The sequence below is a fragment of the Erinaceus europaeus genome, chromosome 23 (genome assembly GCF_950295315.1).
Source record: "Erinaceus europaeus chromosome 23, mEriEur2.1, whole genome shotgun sequence".
NCBI lineage: Eukaryota > Metazoa > Chordata > Mammalia > Eulipotyphla > Erinaceidae > Erinaceus > Erinaceus europaeus.
The window spans coordinates 8,753,797-8,780,606 of record NC_080184.1 but is presented as its reverse complement, the minus strand read 5'-3'; the positions used below and the strand labels follow the sequence as shown (position 1 = coordinate 8,780,606).

General features: G+C 38.4%; 1 protein-coding gene across 2 annotated transcripts in view; it reads left to right on the top strand.

Moving 5' to 3' along the window:
• The window catches only part of LOC107523444 (zinc finger protein 709-like), a 511,405-nt gene that overhangs the window by 132,921 nt on the left and 351,674 nt on the right, over nucleotides 1–26,810 (top strand). Inside the window, exon 3 of one of the 2 annotated variants that reach the window (XM_060182090.1) lies at nucleotides 1,118–1,244. The exons of the other annotated variant lie outside the window; for it this stretch is intronic. Coding sequence (XP_060038073.1) covers nucleotides 1,118–1,244 — 127 coding nt within the window. The remainder of the gene's footprint in view (nucleotides 1–1,117; nucleotides 1,245–26,810) is intronic. 2 annotated transcript variants of the gene reach the window in all.

Here is a 26,810-nt window from a genome sequence, read left to right as displayed (position 1 = left end):
CCCAGTTCAATCCCCCAGCTCCCCACCTGTAGGGGGGTCGTCACTTCGCAGGTAGTGAAGCAGGTCTGCAGGTGTCTTTCTCTCCCCCTCTCTGTCTTCCCCTTCTCTCTCAATTTCTCTCAGTCCTGTCCAACAACAAAACAGCAATGTCAGCAATAACAACAACAAGGGCAACAAAATGGGAAAAGTTTCCTCCAGAAACAGTAAATTCGTAGTGCAGGCACCAAGTACCAGCAGTAACCCTGAGGTTCTACAGTTCTATTTTCAGTCTCCAGAACCACCATAAACGAGAGCTGAGCAGTGTTCTGTCTCTCCCTGTATATCTCTTTCAGTAATAAATAAATATATTAAAAATAGTATGGTCCATAGCTCATTCAAATTACTAGCTTCTTTGTAATATTTATGGTCCTCATTTGAGCTAGACTCCCACCACATTGGAGCTTCATGGATCAGTGAAGCCTCAGTAACAAAAACATGAAAAGGAAAACAAATTAAGGGGGGGGGGAGGTCAGAAGGTAGCACACTGGTTTAAGTGTATATGGCATGAAGTGCAAGGACCAGCTTAAGGATCCCGGTTCGAGCCCCTGGGTCCCCACCTCATAAGCGGTGAATCAGGTCTGCAGGTGTCTATCTTTCTCCCTCTCTGTCTTCCCCATCTCTCTGGATTTCTCTCTGTCCTAGCCAACAATGACAGCAGTGACAATAACAATGATAAAACAGCAAGGGCAACAAAAGGGAAAAACAAAATAGCCTCCAGGAGCAGTGGATTCGTAATGCAGGCACCGAGCCCCAGCAATAACACTGGAGACAAAAAAGAAAAAGAAAAAGAAAGAAAACAAATTAAGTTGTTCACTGGATGCTCTCCCAAACATTATTCTATTCTGTGTGGGCCTGTTTCTCCAACATCCCAAGTGCCTTATCAGTAAAATTGCTCTGTGACATGAAATGCCAGGGATTGGACTCTGGAGCTCATGCTAGAAAGTTGAATGCTGTAATCACTGTATCAATTTCTAGGCAGTGAGGATGAGACATCTGATGAAATCAAGTAGAGATTGGAGGGCTAATCTGCTATCAGTATGAAGTATTTTCTCACTTAAATACAATGCATATATTTTAGTGCTCAGTGACCTATGAAGATGTAACTGTGATATTCACTCAAGAGGAGTGGACACTATTAAATCCTTCAGAGAAGAAACTCTACAGAGATGTGATGTGGGAAACCTTTAGGAACTTTCTCTCAATAGGTAATTATAATATTCATTAATTTGTCAAGTAGAAAACTAATATTTTTTTCTCCACCAATGTTCACTAATGTAAATGGAGTCACTGTTAAATGAACAGGGCATAATTGTGATTATGATCTATTATGAATGAAAAATTAATGTAATTGTATAATTTCCAATAATTTTTGTATTTTTAGAAACATTACAAGGGGACCATTCCACCAAAGAGCAGCAGAACCACCAAGGAAGTAAACAAAGGTTTGAGTCACAATCATAATAAAAAATATTGTCCACTACTGTGAACTTCACTGAAATTTGGTCCCAGCACAGTTTCCCTGTGTGCATGTACTCTTATGGTTTCTTAAGTATGTTCTCTTTAATATTTGAGCTATTCTGTAGTCTTGTCAATATTTCCATTTTATAAATAAAAAATTTAAAAATTGAGCTTACTTGGCTCACGCTAAAATACAAACTTTTAAAGTAAATAATATTTTTAATTGAATTCTTAAACTATTTCTTCAAAAATGATGTCATGAATAGGTTATAGAGTAGTTGGGCAAATGACTAAAATAGTGATGAATTTGATGTACATGACTGAGGTTTTCATTTGAATCACTGGCAACACATGTACCATAATTATGTTCTGTATGAACTGTTTATTTCATGGAAAAAATCTGTCTACCATATAATAAATGAAAACAAATAAAATAGCAACATAAAAATTCACTGATTACAAGGTAATGCACTTTTTAAAAAATACACATATCTCTTATGTATGAATATCTATAATTTTATGATATTTAGAGGTTGTCCTTTGGAATAACCAATATTTACAGTAACAAATTCCATTATGAAGACAAAACATGCTATTAACAAAAGGTAGTTCAATTAAATAGAAAACACCTATAAATATATTATTGGTTGTGGCTTAATGCATTTATGTGTTATATAAACAAATTTAGTACTTACCAACATTTTTTTAGAGCTTTGTTTTAGTTTTACCTGAGAACCTTCATATAATTTTAATTTTTATCAGTATAAAAATTTTAAGTCAAATGTATTGATAATGTCTATGACTTTTTTATTTATATAGAATAATAATGTGTATTTTCATAATAAAATTAAATATTGTTTTTATTCATTAAAATATCATTAAGATACTTCTCATTGTATTTCAGTAATATAGTGAAAAACACCAAAGCCAAAGAAAGAAGTCAAAATTGTCGGGAACCTCAAGAATACGAAGTATACAATCAAGTATTCACTTACTATAATGATCTTCAGAAACACAAAAGAATTCACATTAGACAGAAATCTTATGAATGTAAACACTGTAGTAAAAGATTCAGTTGTTCCACTTCTCTTCGGAGACATGAAAGAAGTCACAGTGGAGAGAAGCCCTATGAATGTAAACAGTGTAGTAAAAGATTCACTTGTTCCAGTTCTCTTCGAGTACATGAAAGAACTCACAGTGGAGAGAAACCCTATGAATGTATGCAATGTAGTAAAAGATTCAGTTGTTCCAGTTCTCTTCGGAGACATGAAAGAACTCACAGTGGAGAGAAACCCTATGAATGTATGCAATGTAGCAAAATGTTCAGTTGTTCCAGTGCTGTTCAGGTACATGAAAGGACTCACAGTAGAGAGAAACCCTATGAATGTAAACAATGCAGTAAGACATTCAGTTCATCAGTATCACTTCGAGCACATGAAACAACTCACAGTGAAGAGAAACCCTATAAATGTACACAGTGTAATAAAAAATTTAGTTGTTCCAGTTCTCTTCGGAAGCATGAAAGAACTCATAGTGGAGAGAAACCCTATCAGTGTAAGCAATGTACCAAAAATTTCAGTTCATCTACTTCTCTTTGGACACATGAACGAACTCACAGTGGAGAGAAGCCTTATGGATGTAAACAATGTAGGAAAACATTCACTCAATTAGGTAATCTTCAAACACATGAAAGAATTCATAGTGGAGAGAAGCCCTATGAATGTACACAATGTAGTAAAACATTCAGTCAATCCAGTAATCTTCGGGAACATGAAAGAACTCACAGAGGAGAGAAACCCTATGAATGTAAACAATGTAGTAAAAGATTCAGTTGTTCCAGTTATCTTCAGACACATGAAACAACTCACAGTGGGGAAAAACCTTATGAATGTAAACAATGTAGTAAAAGATTCAGTTGTTCCAGATCTCTTCGGAAGCATGAGAAAACTCATAGTGGAGAGAAATCCTATCAGTGTAAGCAATGTACCAAAACTTTCAGTTCATCAGCTTCTCTGCGGGTACATGAAAGAACTCACAGTGGAGAGAAGCCCTACAAATGTAACCAGTGTGGTAAAACATTCAGTCAATTTGGTAATCTTCAAATACATGAAAGAACTCACAGTGGAGAAAAACCCTATGAATGTAAACAGTGTAGTAAAAAATTCAGTCAGTCCAGTTCTCTTCGAATACATGAAAGAACTCACAGTGGAGAGAAACCCTATGAATGTAAACAATGTAGTAAAAGATTCACTTGTTCCAGTTCTCTTCGAACACATGAAAGAACTCACATTGGAGAGAAACCCTATGAATGTAAACAGTGTAGTAAAAGATTCAGTTGCTCCAGTTCTCTTCAGATACATGAAAAAAATCACAATGGAGAGAAATCATATGATTGTAAACAATACAGTAAAGCTTTCAATTGTTCAATTGAAAATAAGCACTGTGCTAATAAAAGTCAGTTTGAGCACTGTGTTAATAAAAGTCAGTTTGATAATCTTTTAGACACAAAACTGCGCACAGTGGAGAGAAACTTTAATTAAATTTTAAATGATGATAGAGATCACAGTTCAAAAGGCACAAATGAATACTGTATTATATGAATGTAAAGAATTTGAATAAGCATTTCAATTTTTCATCTTCAATTCTGATACATGGAAAAGACCACTTGCTAGTGAAACTATATTAAATGTGAAAAGTGATTAAATGTATTCAAATAGAATGACATTTTCACACATATAAATGTACTAAAACTATTAAAAACAATATTAACAAAATTAAACTATTAACAAAATTTAAAATAAAAATTTTAAATTAATATTAACAAAATTAAAACAATAGTAAAAACAAGATCTTAACAATGTAGGTATTGTAGAAATACATATCTACTAAAGAATTCATACTGAAGAGAAATACATAATATAAATCAGATGAATAGATACTGTGTAAATTTTTTTTTTGCATAAATCATATCTATCTTGTGGAAAAAGTACATTTGTTCTTTAATTTTCAAGTCACAAGCACTGAAGCAGGGCTTCAGTTGTCTCTCCCTCTCTATCCTCTAGTCTCTAAAATTAACATTTTTTCTTTCATTCTTTTTTCTTTTTACCAGAGCACTGCTCACCTCTAGTTTATGGTGGTGTGAGTGACTGAACCTGGGACCAGGGAGCTTCAGGCATGTGAGTCTCTTTGCATAACAATTATACTATCTCTTGCCCCTTTCAAATTTTCTCTATTCATAAAAATAAAAATTTTAAAAATTAACTCAAAATGAGAGATTTAAGAGACTAGAGACCAACTAATAGAGAATATATATATATATATATATATATATAGAGAGAGAGAGAGAGAGAGAGAGAGAGACAGAACTGTCTATAAGTTTTGCAATATCTTTATCAATTCAAATTTAATTGTAATAAAAAAACAGCAAAAATAAATGAATGGGATTATACCCAGCTGACAGTTTTATGCACAGCAAAGGGTACCACCACCTTACCAAAGATACCCCCCAAGTACTGAGAGAAAATATTTGTTTTATGCATCATACAGAGTGAATGGATAACAAATCAAGTACTCAAAAAATAAGACAGATGACTCCATCAAATAATGAGAGAATCTTCTCAAAAGAAAACATCCAAAGGCCAACAGTTGAACAAATGCTTAAAGTCATATATTATCAAGGAAATGTAAACAAAAACAAACAGCATTTTACACCTGTGAAGAAAAGACCAAAACCCCAATGTTGGAGGTGATACAGGTGGAAAGTATTAATGCACATTGAAAGTCAGTATGGAAGTTGTTCCCACCTCTATGGAAATCATCCCGGAGATTCATAAGAATACTAGAAATGTACCTAACTTATCACCCACTGATCTCTCTTTTATGGGCTAACTCAGGGAAAATAAAATCACCTATACAAAAAAGACCTATGCACACTAGCTCCCAAGTCAATTGTTTGTAATATTCCAAATTTGGATGTAATCCAAGATTCTCAAAAAACAGATGAATGGCTATGAAATTTGTGATACTTTAACCTAATGCAATACAATGTAGCTCTTAAAAATAATGAGCATCACCTTTGCTCTATCAGTGTCACAACTTAAAGGCATCATGTTGATTGAGACTATACATATAGATAAAGACCAATACCAAATAATCTCTCTTATAGAAGGAAATAAACAAAAAAGAACAGTCAAGGAAAAAGTAAGATGAAAGTTGGACTAGATGTGGTATAGGGCAGTGATAGCAAAGGACTCTTGGGAAAAAGGAAAAGGGACAGGATGAAAGGATATTCAGAACTGGTTGTGCCCATGCATTAAAGACTATACTATAAACTATAAATCCCCTAATGAAATAAAAGAAAAATATACATGTAGTAATACTGTCTTGAGAGGCAGAACAGTGAATAAATTGTCAATGCTTGCCTGAGTGATTGTTTTTTTCTCTCCTACCCTTATTAATTTTTTAAAAATTATCTTTATTTATTTGAAATTCAGAGGGGAGGGGCTGATAAGCACCTGAAACACTACTTCACCACTTGCAAATATACTCTTACTCATTTAAAATTTTTATTTTTCCCCTTTGTTACCCTTGTTGGTTTTTATTGTTGTTGTAGTTATTGATGTTGTCATTGTTAGATAGGACAGAGAAATGGGGAGAGGAGGGGAAGACAGGGAGAGAAAGATAGACACCTGCAGACCTGCTTCTCCGCTTGTGAAGAGACTCCCCTGTAGGTGGGGAGGGGCTCAAACTGGGGTCCTTACTTCAGTCCTTGTGCTTCATGCCATGTGTGCTTAACCCAATGCACTACTGCCTAACTCCCTCTACTCTTACTCATTAAAAAACATGTATATATGATATTCTACATAGTAGTAGTATATACATCTGAATAATTACTATAGAAAAATCTAAATCTCAAAATAATGTAAGAACATTAAGTAATAGTTATAAAATAAAAGAATGAAACCTATCAGGACCTGTCAGCCTGAATTCACATTCAGTGGTCATAGCTAGGCATATTCAAGGCTGCATTCATTTCAGGACCAGTCTTCCTTGAGTGGCATAGTAAGTTGACTACTTTAGAGTGTGGGGTAAGCCCTACCATTGCTGCTTTACATTGAGTGCAATGTCCTGAAGAGGCTCACAGTAGGGTTTAAGATGACACCTCTGATGGAAGTGTCCAGTAGTGGAGAGGAGTATTTATTAAGAGGCCTAGACCAATCATAGATTTGTGGGAATCCAGAATTCCCACACTAGAGTCCATATGATGGGGTAGCCTGGCATTGACCAAAAAGGCCATCATTAAAATGCCGATCTCTTACCCTTATCCAGCTTTTGTACTCCCTACTTTATCTAACTAGGTTAGACTTAAAGTTATTGAGGAAATTAAGTAGGGTGTATAGGAATAGAGTGTCTAGGATTTAGTAGTAAATATTTAATTAGGTACTTTATGGCGTCTTCTTTAGGTCTTTTTTTTAAAAAAAATATTTATTCCCTTTTGTTGCCCTTGTTGTTTTATTGTTGTAGTTATTGATGTTGTTAGATAGTACGGAGAGAAATGGAGGGGGGAGGGGAAGACAGAGAAGGGGAAAGAAAGACAGACACCTACAGAACTGCTTCACTGCTTGTGAAGTGACTCCCCTGCAGGTGGGGAGCTGGGGGCTCGAACCGGGATCCTTACGCAGGTCCTTGTGCTTTCCACCATGTGCACTTAAGCTGCTGCAATTAATTTGTTGCTACCACCCGACTCCCTTCTTTAGGTCTTTCTACTTAGCTTGCTACACCTATTGAGTCATGTCTACTCACAGCAGACTATTGAACACTTTTACTTTGAGGCATATATTTCCCCTTAATTTAAAAATACATATACACATACATATAACCTATACTTTGTTAGGTAATACAGCATTTAAAATGAAAGTAAGGAGTCCTTTGTGTTGGAAAAGGTCTCACCAGATTATTGGAGCTTTGACACCTCAGACTTGTTGTCTTTAAGTATAGTCTGAAGTGAAATGTGGCACAGTAACACTGACTGCATTGATTTAGTTGAGGTCAGCAAAGACAGTATCACATGGTATGGGATCAATAGGAGAGGCATCAAGAAATAATAAGTCCCAGAGGTCTCAAGACTTGGAAAATTATGAATTTTTTAAAGATATTTTTAATTTTTCATTATTTATTTATTGGATAGGGAGACAGAAATCAAGAGGGAAGGAAGTGGTAGAGAAGGGGGAGAGACAGACACCTGCGGCCCTACTTCACTTGCAAAGCTTTCCCTCTGCAGGTGGGGACTGGGGGCTTGAACCTGGGTCCTTGCACATTATAATGTGTGCTCAACCAGTTGCACCACCACCTGGCTCCAGAAAATTATGAATTTTAAAGAGAATAAGGAAAGTTCTGTACTGTCCTAGAGTTTGAGAAAGAAATAGATAATTATTGTAGTAACGAGGAATCTTTCTTTAAAAAATACTTTAGAAGGAGTCAGGCAGTAGCTCAGTGGGTTAAGTGCACATAGCGCAAACTGCAAGGACCAAAGTACAAGGAACAGCATAAAGATCCCGGTTCAAGCCCCTGGCTCCCCACCTGCATGGGGTCACTTCACAAGTGGTTAAGCAGTTCTGCAAGTGTCTGTCTTTCTCTCCCCCCCTCTGTCTTCCCCTCCTCTATCCATTTCTCTCTGTTCTATCCAACAATGATGACAATAATAACTACAACAATAAAACAAGGGCCACAAAAGGGAATAAATAAATATTTTAAAATATATATATTTTATATTGTCTTTATTTATTGGATAGAGACAGCCAGAAATCCAGAGGGAATGAGGTGACAGTGAGAGAGACAAAAAGATACCTGTGGGAGTCAGGCAATAGTGCAGTGGGTTGAGCGCACATGGCACAAAGCGCAAGGACTCCCATAGGGATCCAAATTTGAGCCCCTGACTCCCCACCTGCAGGGGGGTCGCTTCACAGCCAGTGAAGCAGGTCTGTAGGTGTCTGTCTTTCTGCCCCCCTCTCTGTCTCGCCTGCTCTTTCAATGTCCTCTCCAACAGCAATAACAACAACAATAATAATAATAAGGGCAACAAAATGGGGGAAATGGCCTCTAAGAGCAGTGGATACGTGGTGCAGGCATCAAGCCCCAGCAATAACCCTTGAGGCAAAAAAAAAAAAAAGACACCTGTAAAACTCCACCTCTCACATTTGACCCCTGAGTCTTGGGACCAGTAGTTTCAACTTGGGTTTTTGCGCATTGTAACATGGCCACTCAACTAGATTTGCCAGCACCCAGCTCCATAATGAGGCATTTTATATTAAAAGCTGGCATTCATATGCATAAGCTAATAAGTTTCATCATACAATTCATTTTTTAGCTTCACCTAATATTTGAAAGCATAACTCAATGAGCATCTACTCAATGAGCATCTATTACTTTTTCTTTAATGACAAAAGGGCTAATACCTAGTACTAATGCTGCTTTTTCCCTGTTCTCACTTTGGATTCAAACCCATCTCTATAATAGCCATCAGTGAAGGCAGATTTCAGTAGACTTTGAAAAACTTTACTTGATTCATTTTTGTTTGTGGTTTACTAATGATCTATGATTGTGAAATAAAAGGGTTACATTTCCCACCACCAGAGTTTCACATCCCATCCCCTCCATGGGAAGGTTCCCTAGTCTTTATCCCTCTAGGAGTATGAACCAAAGGTCTTTATGAGGTACTTAAGGTGGGAAGTCTAACCTTCGGCTCCAGTTTTGTTTTTTTTTTTAATTTCTTTATTGGGGAATTAACGTTTTACATTCAACAGTAAATACAATAGTTTGTACATGCATAACATTCCCCAGTTTCCCATATAACAATACAACCCCCACTAGGTCCTCTGTCATCCTTCTTGGACCTGTATTCTCCCCACCCACCCAACCCAGAGTCTTTTACTTTGATGCGATACACAAATTCCATTTCATTTCTACTTGTGTGTTTTTTTTATGATCTTTTCTTTCAACTTTTGCCTGAGAGTGAGATCATCCCATCATCCTTCCGTTTCTGACTTATTTCACTTGAATTTTTCAAGGTCCATCCAAGATCGGCTGAAAACGGTGAAGTCACCATTTTTTATAGCTGAATAGTATTCTATTGTGTATATATACCACAACTTTCTCAGCCACTCATCTGTTGTTGGACACCTGGGTTGCTTCCAGGTTTGGGCTATTACAAATTGTGCTGCCAATAACGTGTACACAGATCTTTTTGGACGGGTGTGTTGGGCTCCATAGTATATATCCCCAGGAGAGCAACTGCAGGATCATAGGGTAGGTCCATTTCTAGCCTTCTGAGAGTTCTCCAGACTGTTCTCCACAGAGGCTGGACCAATTGACATTCCCACCAGCAGTGTAGGAGGGTTCCTTTGACCCCGCACCCTCTCCAGCATTTGCTGCTGTTACCTTTTCTGATGTATGACATTCTCACAGGAGTGAAGTGGTATCTCATTGTTGTCTTGATTTGCATTTCTCTGGCAATAAGAGACTTGGAGCATTTTTTCATGTGTTTTTTGGCCTTTTGGATCTCTTCTGTGGTGAATATTCTGTCCAAGTCCTCCCCCCATTTTTGGATGGGGTTATTTGTTGTCTTATTATTGATTTTGACAAGCTCTTTATATATGTTGGTTATTAACCTCTTGTCTGATGTATGGCATGTAAAGATCTCCCATTCTGTGAGGGGTCTCTTGATTTGGGTAGTGGTTTCTTTTGCTGTGCAGAAGCTTTTTAATTTGATGTAGTCCCATAGGTTTATACTTGCCTTAGTCTTCTTTGTAATTGGATTCGTTTCATTGAAGATGTCTATAAAATTTATGTGGAAAAGAGTTCTGCCAATATTTTCCTCTAAGTATCTGATAGTTTGTGGTCTAACATCCAAGTCCTTGATCCACTTGGATTTTACTTTTGTATTTGGTGAATAGAGTGGTTCAGTTTCATTCTTCTGCATGTTTCAACCCATTGTTTCCAACACCATTTGTTGAAAAGACTCATCTTTCCCCATTTAATAGTCTGGGCCCCTTTGTCAAAGATTAGATGTCCATAGGTATGGACTTCTGAGCTCTCAATTCTATTCCACTGGTCAGTGTGTCTATTCATATTCCAGTACCAAGCAGTTTTGAAGAGTGTGGGAGTGTGATGCCTCCGGTTCTCTTCTTTTTTCTGAAGATTGTTTTGGCAATTCTAGGTCTTTTCTGGTTCCAGATAAACATTTGTAGCATTTGTTCTATTCTCCTAAAAAATGTGGTTGGGATCTTGATGGGGATAGCATTAAATTTGTAGATGGCTCTTGCTAGTATATTCATTTTGATGATGTTAATTCTTCTAACCCATGAACATGGAATATCTTTCCACTTCTTTGTGTCTTTTTCAATTTCCTTGAGTAGTGACTCATAATTTTCAGTATACAAGTCTTACACTTCTTTGGTTAGGTTTACTCCTAGATATTTTATTGTTTTTGTTGCTGTAGTAAAGGGAATTGATTTCTGGATTTCAATTTCTTCTAACTTAGTGTTTGCATAGAGGAATGCCACTGACTTTTGAATGTTAATTTTGTAGCCTGACACCTTACTGTATTGCCTGATGATTTCCAAAAGCTTCTTACTGGATTCCTTAGATTTTTCTTTGTATACTATCATGTCATCTGCAAATAGGGAGAGTTTGACTTCTTCTCTTCTAATATGTATCCCTTTAATTTCTTGCTCCTGCCTGACTGCTATGGCAAGAACTTCCAACACTATGTTGAATAGTAATGGTGATAGTGGGCAGCCCTGTCTAGTACCTGATCTGAGCAGAAATGCTTCCAGTTTTTCACCATTGAGTATGATGTTGGCTGTAGGTTTGCTATATATAGACTCCACTATCTTCAGATATTTTCCATCTATTCCCATTTTTTGTAGTGTTTTGATCATAAAGGGATGTTGAATTTTGTCAAAGGCTTTTTCTGCATCTATTGATATGACCATGTGGTTTTTGGTCTTGCTTTTGTTGATGTGGTGGATCACATTGATTGTTTTACATATATTAAACCAACCTTGCATGCCTGAGATAAACCCCACTTGGTCATGATGAACAATCTTTTTAATATACTGCTATATCCGCTTGGCTAGAGTTTGGTTCAGTATTTTAGCATCTATGTTCATCAGAGATATTGGTCTGTAGTTTTCTTTTTTGGTTGTGTTCCTGTGTGCTTTTGGTATCAGAGTGATGTTGGCTTCATAGAAGCTGGCAGGGAGTATTCCAGTGTCTTCAATCTTCTGGAAGACTTTTAAAAGTAGAGGTATTAGTTCTTCTTTGAAGGTTTTGTAGAATTCATTTGTAAAACCATCTGGTCCAGGACTTTATTTTGGGGGAGATTTTTGATAACTGTTTCAATTTCATTAGCTGTGATGGGCCTGTTCATGTTATCTACTTCCTCTTTACTTAGTTTTGAAAGTTGGTAAGTATCTAGGAAATTGTCCATTTCTTCCAGGTTCTCTAGCTTGGTGGCATATAGTTGTTCATAGAAGCCTCGCATGATATGTTGAATTTCTGTGGTGTCTGTTGTGATATCTCCTCTTTCATTTAGTATTTGATTTATTTGGGTCTTCTCCATTTTTTGTTTTGTGAGTCTGGCTAAAGGTTTGTCGATTTTGTTCACTCTTTTGAAGAACCAACATATACTTTTGTTCATCTTTTATTTGGTTTTCTTATTCTCCTTCAGCTCTGGTCTTATCTATACTTCACAGAGTACTACCTTGATTCGGCTCAGAGAAAATTCCCTATCAAAGGTAAGAATGTAGCAGGTGAGATTTGGGGTCTTCATGTTGGAAAAAGCTAGGAACTCTATTTTACGTATATTCCAAGGGGCTCATGAATTTACTAATTTTGCCTAAGCTTGACAGCTAACATTCAGGTGTCACAGGTGTCAGAAGATGTCATAGATTGGAATAGGATTAGAAATAAAAGATTTTCGGGAGTTGGTTGGTAGCGCAGTGGGTTAAGCGCACATGATGCAAAGTGCAAGGACTGGAGTGAGGATCCTGGTTCGAGCCCCTGGCTCTCCGCCTGCAGTGGAGTCAATTCACAGGCAGTGAAGCAGATCTACAGGTGTCTATCTTTCCCCCTCTTTGTCTTCCCCTCTTCTCTCCATTTCTCTCTTTCCTATCCAACAACAACAACATCAATAGCAATAATAATAACTGCAACAACCATGAAAAAAACAAGAGCAACAAAAGAGAAAATAAATAATTTTTTTAAAAAAGCCTCCAGGAGCAATGGGTTCATAGCGAAGCCCCAGCAATAACCCTGGAGGCAAGAAAAAAAAATAAAGATTTTCATGGGACAATAAGTGTCCTTGAGTTGATATTCTTTTTACCAGTACATCCGTCACCCAACTATATACAGTGTTTCTTCTAAAGATTATCAAGGGGTGACAATAATGCTGATGCTGTTAGAATAAGTCTGGTTCTAATCACAGAGGACTATTAAGCACTTTTACTCTGAGGAATATAGTTGCCCCTAATGTGTGTGTGTGTGTGTGTGTGTGTGTGTGTGTGTGTGTGTGTGTGTGTGTACCCTATTCCTTAGCTTATATCTACTTTGGGAGTGTGCCACTTGAAATGGAAGTAGGAAAGGCCTCACATACTTAGCTGGAAGCGGAAAGACTATGATTAGGAAAGTCCTCATCAGATGATTGGAGTTGGAATGTCGACATTTCAGGTTTGCTGTCTCAGTACAATCTGAAGCAAAAAGGCATGGTGGCACTGTTGCACTGATTTAATGGAGGTCAGCAGAGGCTGTATAACATGGTAAGGAATCCAGAGGAGAAGCATCAAGAAATACACAGCTCAGGTCTCCTTTGTCCTTTCCAACACCCTTTGTCCATTTCATAAATGAGTGACAATTGTCCCCCATGGTTTCTCTTTGTTCCTGCCTCTGTAGTGTCTCTCCTATTGGCCTGGAAATCCTGCTCCCATTCAGATATGCCAGGATCTGAAGATATTGCTGGAGGAGAGTCTTGACTCTGACCTCTTCTCCCAGCTTTTTCATGAGTATCAATATGTAGAGCAAGAAAGAAGATGGTGACCATCTAGAAGCTACAAGATTGCTTTGTGAAAGGGAGACAACAGAAGCAACAGCCAAGGGAATTAAAGTAGCCATCAAATACATAAATAACCTTTGAGGTCAAAGACATAGTAAGACAATCAGATGGAGCACTAGTTAGGAGACAAAGAACAGGCCAAGTTGCTCCCTGACGTCTGTATTCCCCAGACCTCAGTTCCAGCACCTTCATCTGCATCCACAAGCCTGTCATATCCAGTGCATGGAGCCCTGAGTGAGTCTCCTGCCCCAAGATAGTTGCTCTCAAGCCTCCCTGTACTGCCACTGGAAAGGGCCTCACCCTAGCCACTAAAATCAGCCAGAAGGCCAGGGAGGAGATCAAGGCCCAGTCAAGATACCACTCTGTGCATCCCAACTCCCACATATACATTCAGGGAAGGCCTCTCTCTCTCTCTCTCTCTCTCTCCCTCTCTCTGTCTCTCTCTCTCTCTCTCTCTCTCACTATCTCTTTCCTCTCAATCTATCTGTCTATCTCTGAGCTTCATAATATTTGGGCTGACAAGTGTGGTCCTTTTTTTTTTAATTTTTTTTTTATTTATTTTTTTTACAAGTGTGGTCCTTAACTTCCAGTGCATCTAGGGGAACCCAACAGTCTTTCACTTCAGGCTTCACTGTATTAGGGCAGTCAAGTGATGCCCCCAACTCCAGCTTGCATGCCTAGGGGAACTAGATTGGCCTCACCCCTCTTCACTGTATTCAGTGGCTTCACTGTATTATGACAGGCAGATGAGGTCCTCAACTTCCTGTACATTTAGGGGAACCAGAGCTGCTTCTCCCTCCCCAGGGTTCTCTGTTTGAGTTGGTGAGTGTGGTACCTAACTCCCTGTGTACCTATAGGAGCCAGAGCAGCCTCTCTCCCCCTACCTGCTCCCCCAGGCTGTGAAAACATACTAAATGTGTTTGTTTGTTTATTTGTTTATTTATTTTGCCTCCAGTCTCTGGGGCTTGGTGCCAGCTCTACAAATCTATCAGTTCTAGTGACCGATTTTTCTTTTTCCCTTTTTCATTAGATAGGGCAGAGAGAAATTGTGGAGGGAGGGGGAGATAGAGGTAGAGATAGATAGATACCTTCATACAAGCTTCCCCACTTCAGTGTGGAGCAGGGGTTCAAACCCAGGTCTTTGCACATATTGTTGCATGTAGTACTATGTGTGCTTAACTGGGTTTGCCACCATCCAGCCCCCATGTATTTAATTTTTCTACTAGAGCTCTCATGCTTTTTGCACTGTCTCCTATGTTCTTCTTTAGCAAATTCTGCCATGCCATTTTCTATATGGCTTTTGAACTTTAGAACTTCTTGTTCCACCTTCTTTATATTCCTTTGTAGTGTTTCACTATTATATTGCATACTACTGTGGAAGAAATTGGTTTTGTGCATCAAGTTGAAGACATTTTGCAATTTGAGTTTCCAGCTTTTTGTTTTTCTATTTTTTCCCCTCATTGTGAAGTTATTTGCTTTTTTAAAAAAATGTAGTGGGATTAATGGTTTAAATATAGTAATTAAGTGACTTAGTAGAGAACTTAGTGATGACATAGAGGAGGAGGGGAAATGATGTCAGGGATATTCTGAGCAGGAATTGATTGCCACACTACTGGATATAACCTGATTGACACTTGTGGGTTGCTCTGGATCCTCCACCTCCCTGGCCACTGGCAGCGGAGGTGAAACAGCCCCCTGGGAGTCCTAGGGTGGTTTTGTGTGACGAAGGTCTAGTGCACAGAGAGACACACACAGTAAGCTCCGGGAGAAGTCTTTGAGGGTTGACTCATTTATTGGGGATACAAGTAAGCAGATATACTCATAGTCCAGAGATAAGTCTGAGGTAATCATTAAGCCAAACACAATGTATTTGACCTACAAAGTATTTGATCACAACTACAAAGTTACCATATAAGGCTTGATCATGAGCTTCACAATGCATATTTCTCTGAGGGTAAATTACAGGCACTTCAGGGTAGGGGGAAGGGAACAGTTGAGTGAAACCAGGATATTTGGTAGGTTACAAGTTGGTCATTCACAATAATTCATGGCCGTTGTTTTAAAAGGATGGAGTAGCATGTGCAAAAAGGGTGCCATGTCAAGGGAAGTCCATACATCATTAAGTTCATGAGGTCAGCAGGGACCTGCCCAGTTTCTACCCGAGGAAAGGGGGTGAGTTTGGGGTCAGGCTGCTCAGACTCTCATGGAAACAGTAGCCTGGACTTCATGGACAGTGGGCCCATTTCCCACAGACACTGACACTAACTCAGTAAAATATAGTATGTACATGTGTAACATTTCTCAGTTTTCCATGTAACAATTCAACCTCCATTAGGCCCTCCTCTGCCATCATGTTCTAGGACCTGAACCCCCACCTCACCCCAGAGTCTGTTACTTTGGTGCAATACACCAGCTCCAGTCCAAGTTCTACTTTGTGACTTCCTGCCTGTTCTTATTTTTCTACTTCTGAGTGAGATAATCCCATATTCTTCCTTCCCTTTCTGACTAATCTCACTTAAGATGGGTTTAAAGAAGCCCTGTGAATTAAATCCTTCTTGAATTAAATCCTTTCTTTCTGGTCATCCTGTTGGTCAGTCGGAGTCTACCAACTCACAGAAGCCTCATAGAGTTCAGCTGGGTTCCACATCCTGTTCATCACTTACAGAGGTTACTGCTTGAAGAAGAATATTTAAATAGCTGGTAATATCCTGCTGTTTTCCCCACATGCTATTGGCTAGAGATGACAGGGGGAAAAAGACTTAGCACTGGTTTCTCTCTTACCCTCTGTTTTATTTTGGAGGAAATCTAAGTGGGACTTGCCAATGTCCCTGGTTCCTGTAGTTTATGCCCCAAAGAATGGGTGGTGGTCACCAAGGTCAATGAAGGGGAAAAGAGAGAAGGACGTGTTGAGGTTTTACAGGGCAAGTTTAACAGAGGCAGAGTGGCCCTCCCTGGAGGGAAGGGATAGGAGGGAAGGAGGAGGATCCTGAAAAGAAATGAGAGGGAGTCCTTAACTGAGGTAGGTGGACCTTCCCATGGGGCTATGAAGAGAACTGTGTTGTTGTGTTTCTGTATGAGGTATTTCGTGGTGAAGGTGGTGAACAGTAAATAGGCCATGTGCTGTTAGGATAGGTGTTATCTGAGGATGATATTCACCTAATGGGACCAGAGGAACTGAAGTGACTTCCTTGATTACAGCCCCTAATAGAACCTGGAATCACAGTATCCAGGCAACCATATTCTAGTGGTAGATCTATACTCAGGTCACTTGGTCAGAGGCATCTGCCATAGAAAGATGAGTTCCTTTTCTATCCTAACATTTGTGGACTCTGCTCTGGAAAGCTTATTTCCAGAGCTTTAAAAGATGATTCACCTATTGACTAAATTCAGTCACCTCTGGTCATTTGCCAGGAAGTCCACCAAGGTAAATAAGTAGACCAGGCCAACTCCATTCTCTGACTCTGCTCTGGAGATTTATAACCCCCTAGTAGTTTAGTGTAGAGGAGACAGGGGGAAATGATGGCAGGAACATTCTGGGCAGGAATCAATTGCTACACTGTTGGATATAACTGGTTGTCCTATTGTCATCAATAAGTCATCAGGCAGACTGAATATGTAATTTATAAATTTATTTAGGGTGGGGGGTAGATTGCATAATGGCTATGCAAATTTTTTTATTGCCTTACCAGAGGAAGAGAAGGAGAGGGAGGAAAATATTCTACAGGACATAAAAGCTGAGAACTTCCCTAGTCTAGACAACATAAAATACATAAATGTTCAAGAAGCCCAGAGGATCCCAAACAGAATTAACCCAGACTTGAAGAAACCAAGACACATCATATTTACAATGAAAAGGAATAAGGATAAAGAAAGAGTTCTGAAGACTGCAAAAGAAAAACAAAAGTCACTTAACAGAGGAAAACCTTTAATATTAGCAGCAGATTTTTCCATACAAACACTACAGGCCATAAGCTAATGGCATGATATCTATCTAGTGCTTAATGAAAAAGGCTTTCATCCAAGACTAGCATATCCTGCTAGACTGTCATTCAGACTAGATGGAGGCATAAAAACCTCAGAGAAACAACAGTTGAAGGAATCAGCTATCATCAAGCCTGCCCTGCAAGAAATTCTGAAAGGTCTCTTATAAACAATCACATCCCAATAAGTATGCCATATATCAGAACACTCTAAAAGTCTAGAATAATGACATTTAAATATCTTCAATCTATAATATCAATAAATGTGAATAATTGGAATTCACCTTTTATAAGGCACAGAGTAGGAAAGTAGATCAGAAAGCACAACCCAACCATATGTTGTCTGGAATAATCCCACCTAACTCAACAAGACAAACACAGACTCCAAGTGAAAGGATGGGAAACTATCATACAAACCAATGGACCACAAAAAGGGGGCAGGAACAGCTATTTTCAATCTGACACAATAGACCTTAAAATAAATAAAAAGTTTAAAATATAGCAGTGGGTATTACATCATAATCAGAGGATCAGTCAATCAAGAGGACTTAACAATTATTAACATCTATGCACCCAATGAGAGGCCATCTAAATATATCAAACATCTACTGGAAGAGCTACAGCAAGATATTATCAGCAATACAGTAATGGTAGGCAATTTAATCTCCTTTTTTTTTAAGTAGCCTCCCCAGCTTTCTAATCCTACCTCCAGTGACTCCTTCCCTATTGTCTCACCTTTCCCCACGTCTCCAACTCCAGGGCTCCCTGTCTCCCACCTCCTTTCCACACCTGGGAGGCTTAGGGGGGTGTCCTTCCCTAAGGAGCCCAGCACACCTGGGGCCCAGGCCCTCACCTGGGATGGAGAGCCATCAAACTCCTAGGACCCCATACCTACAATAAGATACTCTTTGAGCACAACCCTCCAATTAGATTTCCAACCCCATCAGAGTCTGGAGACCTTAGCCGCCCCTTAGATATATAGTCTCTTATTTCTTCTTCCCCCTCAATATCTGTCATATCAAATATTTAATTATAAAAATATTTAAACAAGGTGGAGGAAAAATCCTATATTTAGACTTGGATTATTAGATGAACACAGCTAACAGGCTTATTAGTTTATCCTAATGAGAGTGATACACTATCACTGTTATGAACTCAAATGGCTTAAAAGCCTCACTCTGCCCTAAACAGCAGATTTGAGCAAATATTTTACTCCTTTGTACATATTCTCCTTATGTATATTTAAAGTCATAGTACTATGATTTATAGTTTTGTGAAAATTTTCTAGTTGCTACCTGAGGTGGTGTGTTTCTACATAATACTTTCTGAAAGCTATTCAACTCTTGAAAAGATGCTCATAAGAGAAAATTTATATGTGTTTCTAAGTGTGAATAAATGTTGTATTAGATTTCAAGGACAATTCATGCAGTTCACACTTCATACTAGCAGGAAACTCTCTTCAAGAAGCCTGGTATCAGTGACCAGAGACAGGATGGTTAACAGTGATCTGATGATGGGAGTGCTTTTCCAAACACAGACAGGAATCAGGAATCCTGGAGAATCTGTTACTTATTTGCCAATACTTCTCCCTACACTTTCCTGCATGTAGGCCAAGGATCACAGATGCCTATTTGCCAAGAGCCAGCCCCTCTGTGTTCATGAACCAGGATTCCAGTGCATTCAGACTATATTGCTAAGCTGGGGAGCAGAAAACACTCAAATCCTATGAGAAATATGTAAATTGTAAGTATGCCCACAGTGTTTCCAATTCACTCACCCACCTCCCAAAGGCATAAGTAAAATAAAATTATGACTCACAAGATAGTAGGTAAGAGTATCCAATGAATATCTAATTCAAAGCACACAAAACTTTTGTTGTAATTAAATATAACTTACCTACCTCTAAAAGGAGTCTCCTAGGCAGAAAATATTTGAGTGGAAAAATTTCCTGATGACATTGGATGTAAACTTGATTTACATGTTCAAAGCAGGATATTTACTGGCAGCACTTGTCTTTTAATGTGTCTTCTAGGCCATCACCATTAGTAAACTTTTATGCAAAAATTTCACTCATGCTTTCAGTGATCGGATTCAGAATATATGTAATAGTCAAGACCAGGTCCTGAAGCTATCTTATTATAATGGAGATTCTTTTGAGTATGCAACATTCAGCCTAAGAATATGAATTTTCCAGAGATGAATTAGACCTGGGCTCTTGGGTGTCAATTTCTAGGAAATGGAGCACAATGTCTAATTCTCATTATTAAACTGAGAAGAGTAATGTCTTCATACAGTAAAGAACAGACTAGATGTCTCTCAAGGATAAATTTAACCTCAGTCAGTAGCACTATTAGAACCAGTTATGCATTTTGTATGTTATGTCCTTAGGTATGGTATTATTAAATATTATTATTTGAGATGAAAGCATGTTTAACACAGTTCCATGTAAAAAGTGTCGAGATGGAAGAGAAGTATTTTAATATTTTATTTGTATCAGTATAAATTATTGTTTTAATTTATTTTAAACATGAAGAAAACTTGAATACTATAAAATTTATGCATGACCAAAGATACATATTATTTTAAATATATATTTATTAGTAACTTAATATTGATTTACAAAACTATAAGATAATAGAAGTATAATTCCATACTGTTCCCACCACCATGCCATTCACACACACACACACACACACACACACACACTAACAAGAAGCAGGTATGGACATTTGTGGGATTTGCAAATGGGCACATTATGGTGTTACATCATCCTCCTGTTGACAAACAGTAGTAAACACTTCAGGATAGAATACTTCATGACATCCAAATACCATCTTTAAAGAGTTTCAAATATGTAGGTCAATTGACAAGAAATCACATATTGTTCAAATATGAGCAATGTAGCCTTCCTGAACCCCCAATTTTTACTTAAGTGAGCAAGTAGGTAAGAAAGACTAGTCTTCTTCCAATTCTTTGTTATTGAGCAAGTAGCATCAGTTGAAGTGAGTTCATGGAATTGTAGCAATTGGTCTAATCTGTCATTTTATTTGTGAATGGCTCTAGTCAACTTCTGTCCTATGGATATATTGCTCTATCCTATTAATATCCTGTCCATTTACTCTTCTAAGACAAGAGATGTATCTGAATTGTGAAAATCCTGATACTATGGTGTAACCATGCTAGAAGTTCAGCAGACTCTCATCCCTGAGACCATGGGCCACAGGTCAGCACCCTGCTCAGCCTTGCTGCTGTTGCTCAGAAGCAAAATGGTTCATTGCTACAGCTCCCAGCCTTCAGGCGCTTGGCTTCAGTCCAGTGCCCCCTCTCACCTTGTCCATGCACTGAGGCCTCAGTTTCTGTAGATGTCACAGCTGCAGTTTAGTATTTGTGTATTCAGTGATTGTCAACATTTGTTATTTTGTGGGGAGAGTCTTTTGTTAGTCCATAGTCATGCCTCCTGGAAGTCTAAATACTGTGTTACATAGTTTACTTACATAGGGTTTCTCTTCTATATAAGTTCTATATAAATTCTTTTATGTCTGAAGAGAAATAGATTCATTGAACATTTTATTATCTTTTTTGCTTTTATAAAGTATCACTAAACTTAGTTCTTTTATGTTTCCAAAGAGAACAGGTACAAGTAAATGTTTCCCTACCTTACATTCTCTCTACTATGATCTTTTTGACATATCTGTAGAGAACTGGAAGAAGTGATTGTTTTACTATATTGTTTACATTCATATATTGTTTACATTCATTCTCTCTACACTGTGAGTTCTTTCATGTGTCTGAAGAACACTGGGTTGACTGAATGCCTTACTACATTGTTTACATTCATAAGGTTTCTCTCCACTGTGCATTCTTTCATGCATCTGGAGATAACTGGAATTACTGAAAGTTTTACTACATTGCTTACATTCATAGCGTTTACTTTCAGGTATCTGTAGAGAACTGGAAGAAGTGAATATTTTACTATATTGTTTATATTTGTAGGGTTTCTCTTCATTGTGAGTCCTTTCATGTGTCCAAAGAGAGCTGGAATATATAAATGTTTTACTACGTTGTTCACATTCATAGGGTTTCTCTCCACTGTGTGTTCTTTCATGCCTCCGTAGAGAACTGGAAGAAGTAAATGCTTTACTACATTGTTTACATTCATAAGGTTTCTCTCCACTGTGAGTTCTTTCATGTTTCTGTAGAGAACAAAACTAACTAAATGTTTTACTACATTGTTTACATACATAGGGTTTCTCTCCACTGTGTATTCTTTCATGTATCCTAAGATAACTGGATCGACTGAATGTTTTACTACATTGTTTACATTCATAGGGTTTCTCTCCACTGTGAGTTCTTTCATGCACACAAAGATGACTGGAAGTACTGAATGTTTTACTACACTGTTTACACTCAAAGGGTTTCACTCCACTGTGTGTTCTTTCATGTATCCGAAGATTACTAGAATGACTGAATGTTTTATTACATTGTTTACATTCATAGGGTTTCTCTACACTGTGAATTCTTTCATGAATATGCATATGACTTGGGAAAAGGAATGTTTTCCCACATAGTTTACATCCATAGGGTTTCTCTCCATGAGATTTTTCATGTACCCAAAGATGGCTGGATGTACTGAATGTTTTATCCCATTTTTTTACACTCATAGGGTTTCTCAACACTTTGAGTTCTTTCATGTGTCCAAAGATAACTGGATTGAATGGATTTTTTACTACATTGTTTACATCTGTATGGTTTCTTTCCCATGTGAGTTCTTCCATAAGTTTGAAGATAACTGGAATAAGTGAATAGCTTGTCACATACTTGACATTCATGAAGTTTCTCTCCATGTTGATTCCTTCCTTCATGGGTTATGTGCACATGGTATAGAGAGTAATCCAGACCAGCGTAAGAATCCTGGTTGGAGCCCCGCCTCCCCCAACCTGCAGGGGAGTCCCTTCACAGGTGGTGAAGCAAGTCTGCAGGTGTCTTTCTCTCCCCATCTCCTCTCAATTTTTCTCTGTCCTATCCAACAACAACAGCAATGACAACAATAACTTCAACAAAAAGAGCAACAAAATGGGGGAAATGGCCTCCAGGAGCAGTGGATTCATAGTGTAGACACCAAGCCCCATCAATAACCCTGGAGGCAAAAAAAAAAAAAAATTACTACCTCTTCCTTTCTCATTGTCTGCACATACTCAAGTCTAAATTGTGAATCATTACCCAACCTCTCTTTATGCACTGTTATGGTATAAAAGAGAAACTTTTTCTTAGATTTGAGGCCCAGAAAATGTGACAACATGAGCTATTCTGGGTCTAGCACCAATAAACTCTGGTTTCTCACACTCCAGGTGTCGTGGCCTTTGTTCACCAAGTTCCCTTTATTTTATTTTTATTTATTTATTTTGCCTCCAGGGTTATTGCCGGGGCTCGGTGCCTGCACTATGAATTCACTGCTCCTGGAGACCATTTTTCCTCCCTTTTGTTGCCCTTGTTTGTTTTTTTAAAATTATTGTTGTGGTTATTATTATTATTGTTGTTGCTGCTGTCATTGTATAGGACAGAGAGAAATGGAGAGAGGAGGGGAAGACAGAGAGGGGGAGAGAAAGACAGATACCTGCAGACCTGCTTCACTGCCTGTGAAACGACTCCCCTACAGGTGGGGGGCCGGGGGCTCAAATCGCCAAGTTCCCTTTTAAAGAACCTCTCTGAAACAACCTTTCCTGATCTAGGGGCCAGTGCTCACCACCTTCTATCCACACTCCTGACTCACAGAAGTTTTTTTTTTTTTTTCCCTCTGGAAGTCTGGATCAACAGAGAAGGGAGAGTGACCAAGACAAGAAAGCATGTTCAAATAAAATTTCTTAAACAGAAATATTTGTATGGACTAGTGTTGGCATATATCATACTATATTTTTTATATCTTAAATGTTTTATTATTTTTGGAAATAATGAGCCCCTTATAAGATGCCAGCCTTGAACCTCCATTAAACTCAGGAGGTGGAACAACCCTGTCTGCTTGGTGTGATGTCTGGGAAGAGCCAGATGTATTGTGGCCCCTCCTTGTTGCTGTATCAGCCAATCTAAATCAGATAAGGTTTCTCTCTGGGCACTTCAGGACAAAAGGTTTCCAGAACTTCAATGTTCAGAGATGTCTTCTGTAGTGTCAAGTTACAGACTGTTTGTCAGATGGTTCTCATGGGGCCCAAGAGGCAGATATTGGGTTTCTATCCTGGCTCTGCCATCAGAGGGCACCAAAGGGGCACATTTGCTTAAGTCTGTTTCTTCATCAATCACATAGGCAAAACAGTGCAACCGGTTCTCCCATAGAAATGTCACAATTCTGAGATAAATTATATGGGCCAGGGCTTCTGAGGTAAATCACCTCCAAGGTAAACTGCAAACACCACCCAGCCATCGCCGCGTCCTGTTGCCATGGGCAAAATCATTTATGCAAACACTAAGTCAAAAGAAGATATTCAGAAATTAGTTCCATTTACTATAGCAGCAAAATCAATAAAATATCTAGGAGTGAATTTAACCAGAGAGGTGCAAAAATTGTATAGAGAAGTGAGAAGATATTCCATGTTCATGGAATGGAAGAATTATCATCATCAAAATGAATATTTTGCTTAGACCTACGTACAAATTTAATGCAATATGCTTCAAGGATATTGCATGTTCATGGAATGGAAGAATTATCATCATTAAAATGAATATTTTGCTTAGACCTACGTACAAATTTAATGCAATATCCGTCAAGGTCTCATCAATTTTCTTTTTAAGATAATAGAAAAAAGAAATTACAAACATTTATTTGGAACCAGAAAACACCTAGAATTCCAAAACAATCTGGAGAAAAAGAAACAGAATTAGAGATATCACACTCCCAGATCCCAAACTATATTATAAGTCATTGTAATTAGAATAGCCTGCACTGGAACAAAAATAGACACAGAGACTAGTGGAACAGAACTGAGAGCCTAGAAATAAATCCCCATAAACATCGCATATTTGACAAGGGGATCCAAACTACTAAATGGAGAGAGTCTCTTCAATAAATGGTATTGGGGAAAATTAGGTTGTGCAGAATAATGAAACTGAACCACCACATATCACCAGAAACAAAAGTAAACTCCAAATGGATCAAGAACTCTCAAAACACTTGGAGGAAAATAGTGTCAGAATCTTCTCCATCTAAATTGTATAGTCATCATCAATGACAAAACCCAATTGATAGGAAGACAAAAGCTGAAATAAACCAATGAGACTAAATCACACTGAAAAACTTCTGGGAGTCGGGTGGTAGCACAACGGGTTAAGCGCATGCGGAGCAAAGCGCAAAGACTGGCAATAAGGGTCCCGGTTTGAGCCCCCGGCTCCCCATCTGTAGGGGAGTCGCTTCACAGGCAGTGAAGCAGGTCTGCAGGTGTCTGTCTTTCTCTCCCCCCCCCTCTTTTTCCCTCCTCTCTTCATTTCTCTCTGTCCTATCTGACAACGACGACATCAATAACAACAACAATAACTACAACAACAATGAAAAACAACAAGGGCAACAAAAGAGGAAATAAATATAAAACAATTTTTAAAAAAGAAAAAGAAAAAAAAGCTTCTTCTGCACAGCAAAAAATCCACTATACAAACAAAGAGACTTCTCACAGAAAGGGGAAGATCTTTACATGCCACACACCAGACAAGGTGCTAATAACCAAAATATATATATAAAAAAAAGCTCAACAAAATAACAAATAACAATGGGGAGAGGATATGAACAGAATATTCACCATCAGGAATAAACCTTCTTGTGGACCTCTACCAGAACCTCACTGTAGAGCAGCAATGGTAGGGACTGCCCCACTCTCTGAAAGGAAGCAGGGTCAACCTACTCTGCCATTCAAGAAAGACTGGTCCTGAAATGGGTGCAGCCTAGAATGTTCCCAAATATGACCATGGAGTGTGAGCCTAAACTGACAGGGGTTTAGAGGTTACACAGGTTCCTGTGCTAAATAGGAATAGACATGGGACCCAAGTCAGATCATTGGGGTTAATCATATAAATATTAATGATATATCTATATAACTTCCTCATGCTTGGGAGCTCATCTCTGCCCTAATTCAACTTTCTAGGCTCTCCCAGACAACACTTTTAGTCCACCTGCATATTAGCTATCAGGCTAAGGCAAAAATTACTAAAGTCATGAGCCCCTTGGAACATACCTAAAATAAACTTAATAGCTTCTTTAAACACAAAGACCTTTAGTTTCCTTTGCTCTATTCCTACTTTTGTGTTCCTGTTTATTGAACAATATGCTTTATATCTTACTACCTTTCAGCCACCAGGTTGTAGATGCTACCATGACACCACCCTGACCTCCCCAGGCAGATTATTACTTCACCAGAGTGTACCAGAACCACACCTCTCCAGGCTCCTATTCCACTAGGGAAAGACAGAAACAGGGCAGAGTCCGTGTTCAGAGGAGATGTTATTACAGGAGCCAGACCTTCCACCTTCAGCACTCCATAAAGAATTTTGGTCCATACTCCCAGAGGGATAAAGAATAGGGATGCTTCCAGGGAGCTGGGCGGTAGCACAATGGGTTATGCGCACATGGTACAAAGCATAAGGACTGGCATAAGGATACCGGTTCGAGCTCCTGACTCCCCACCTGCAGGAGAGTCGCTTCACAGGCGGTGAAGCAAGTCTGCAGATGTCTATCTTTCTCTCCCACTCTCTGTTTTCCCCTCCTCTCTCCATTTCTCTCTGTCCTATCCAACAATGTCAATATCAATAATGACAACAATAACTACAACAATAAAACAACAAGGGCAACAAAAGGGAAAATTTAAAAAAATAGGGATGCTTCCAATGGAGGGGATGGGACACAGAACTCTGGTGGTAGGAAATGTGTGAAATTGTACCCCTATTATTTTATAATCTTGTTGACGATTATGAAATCACTAAAAAAATATTTTAAAATTATATGGGTCAAAATTTAATTACCATTATCAGATTCTGTGATTTCATTTTCACTGTGATCTGCCACTACCATCCTTTGTGCCTTGTTACCCTGCTCCCTGCTAAGATATTGCTCTAAAAGCTCTTCCTTCAGAAAAAAAAAATAATAATCTCTCTTCCTAGTCTGGGGGGGTCATCATCCCAAAGCTGAGCTCCCTCAGCACCAGGCCTCACTGTGGAGTGTTAAAACCTTGTCAAAGAAAGTAAGGAAT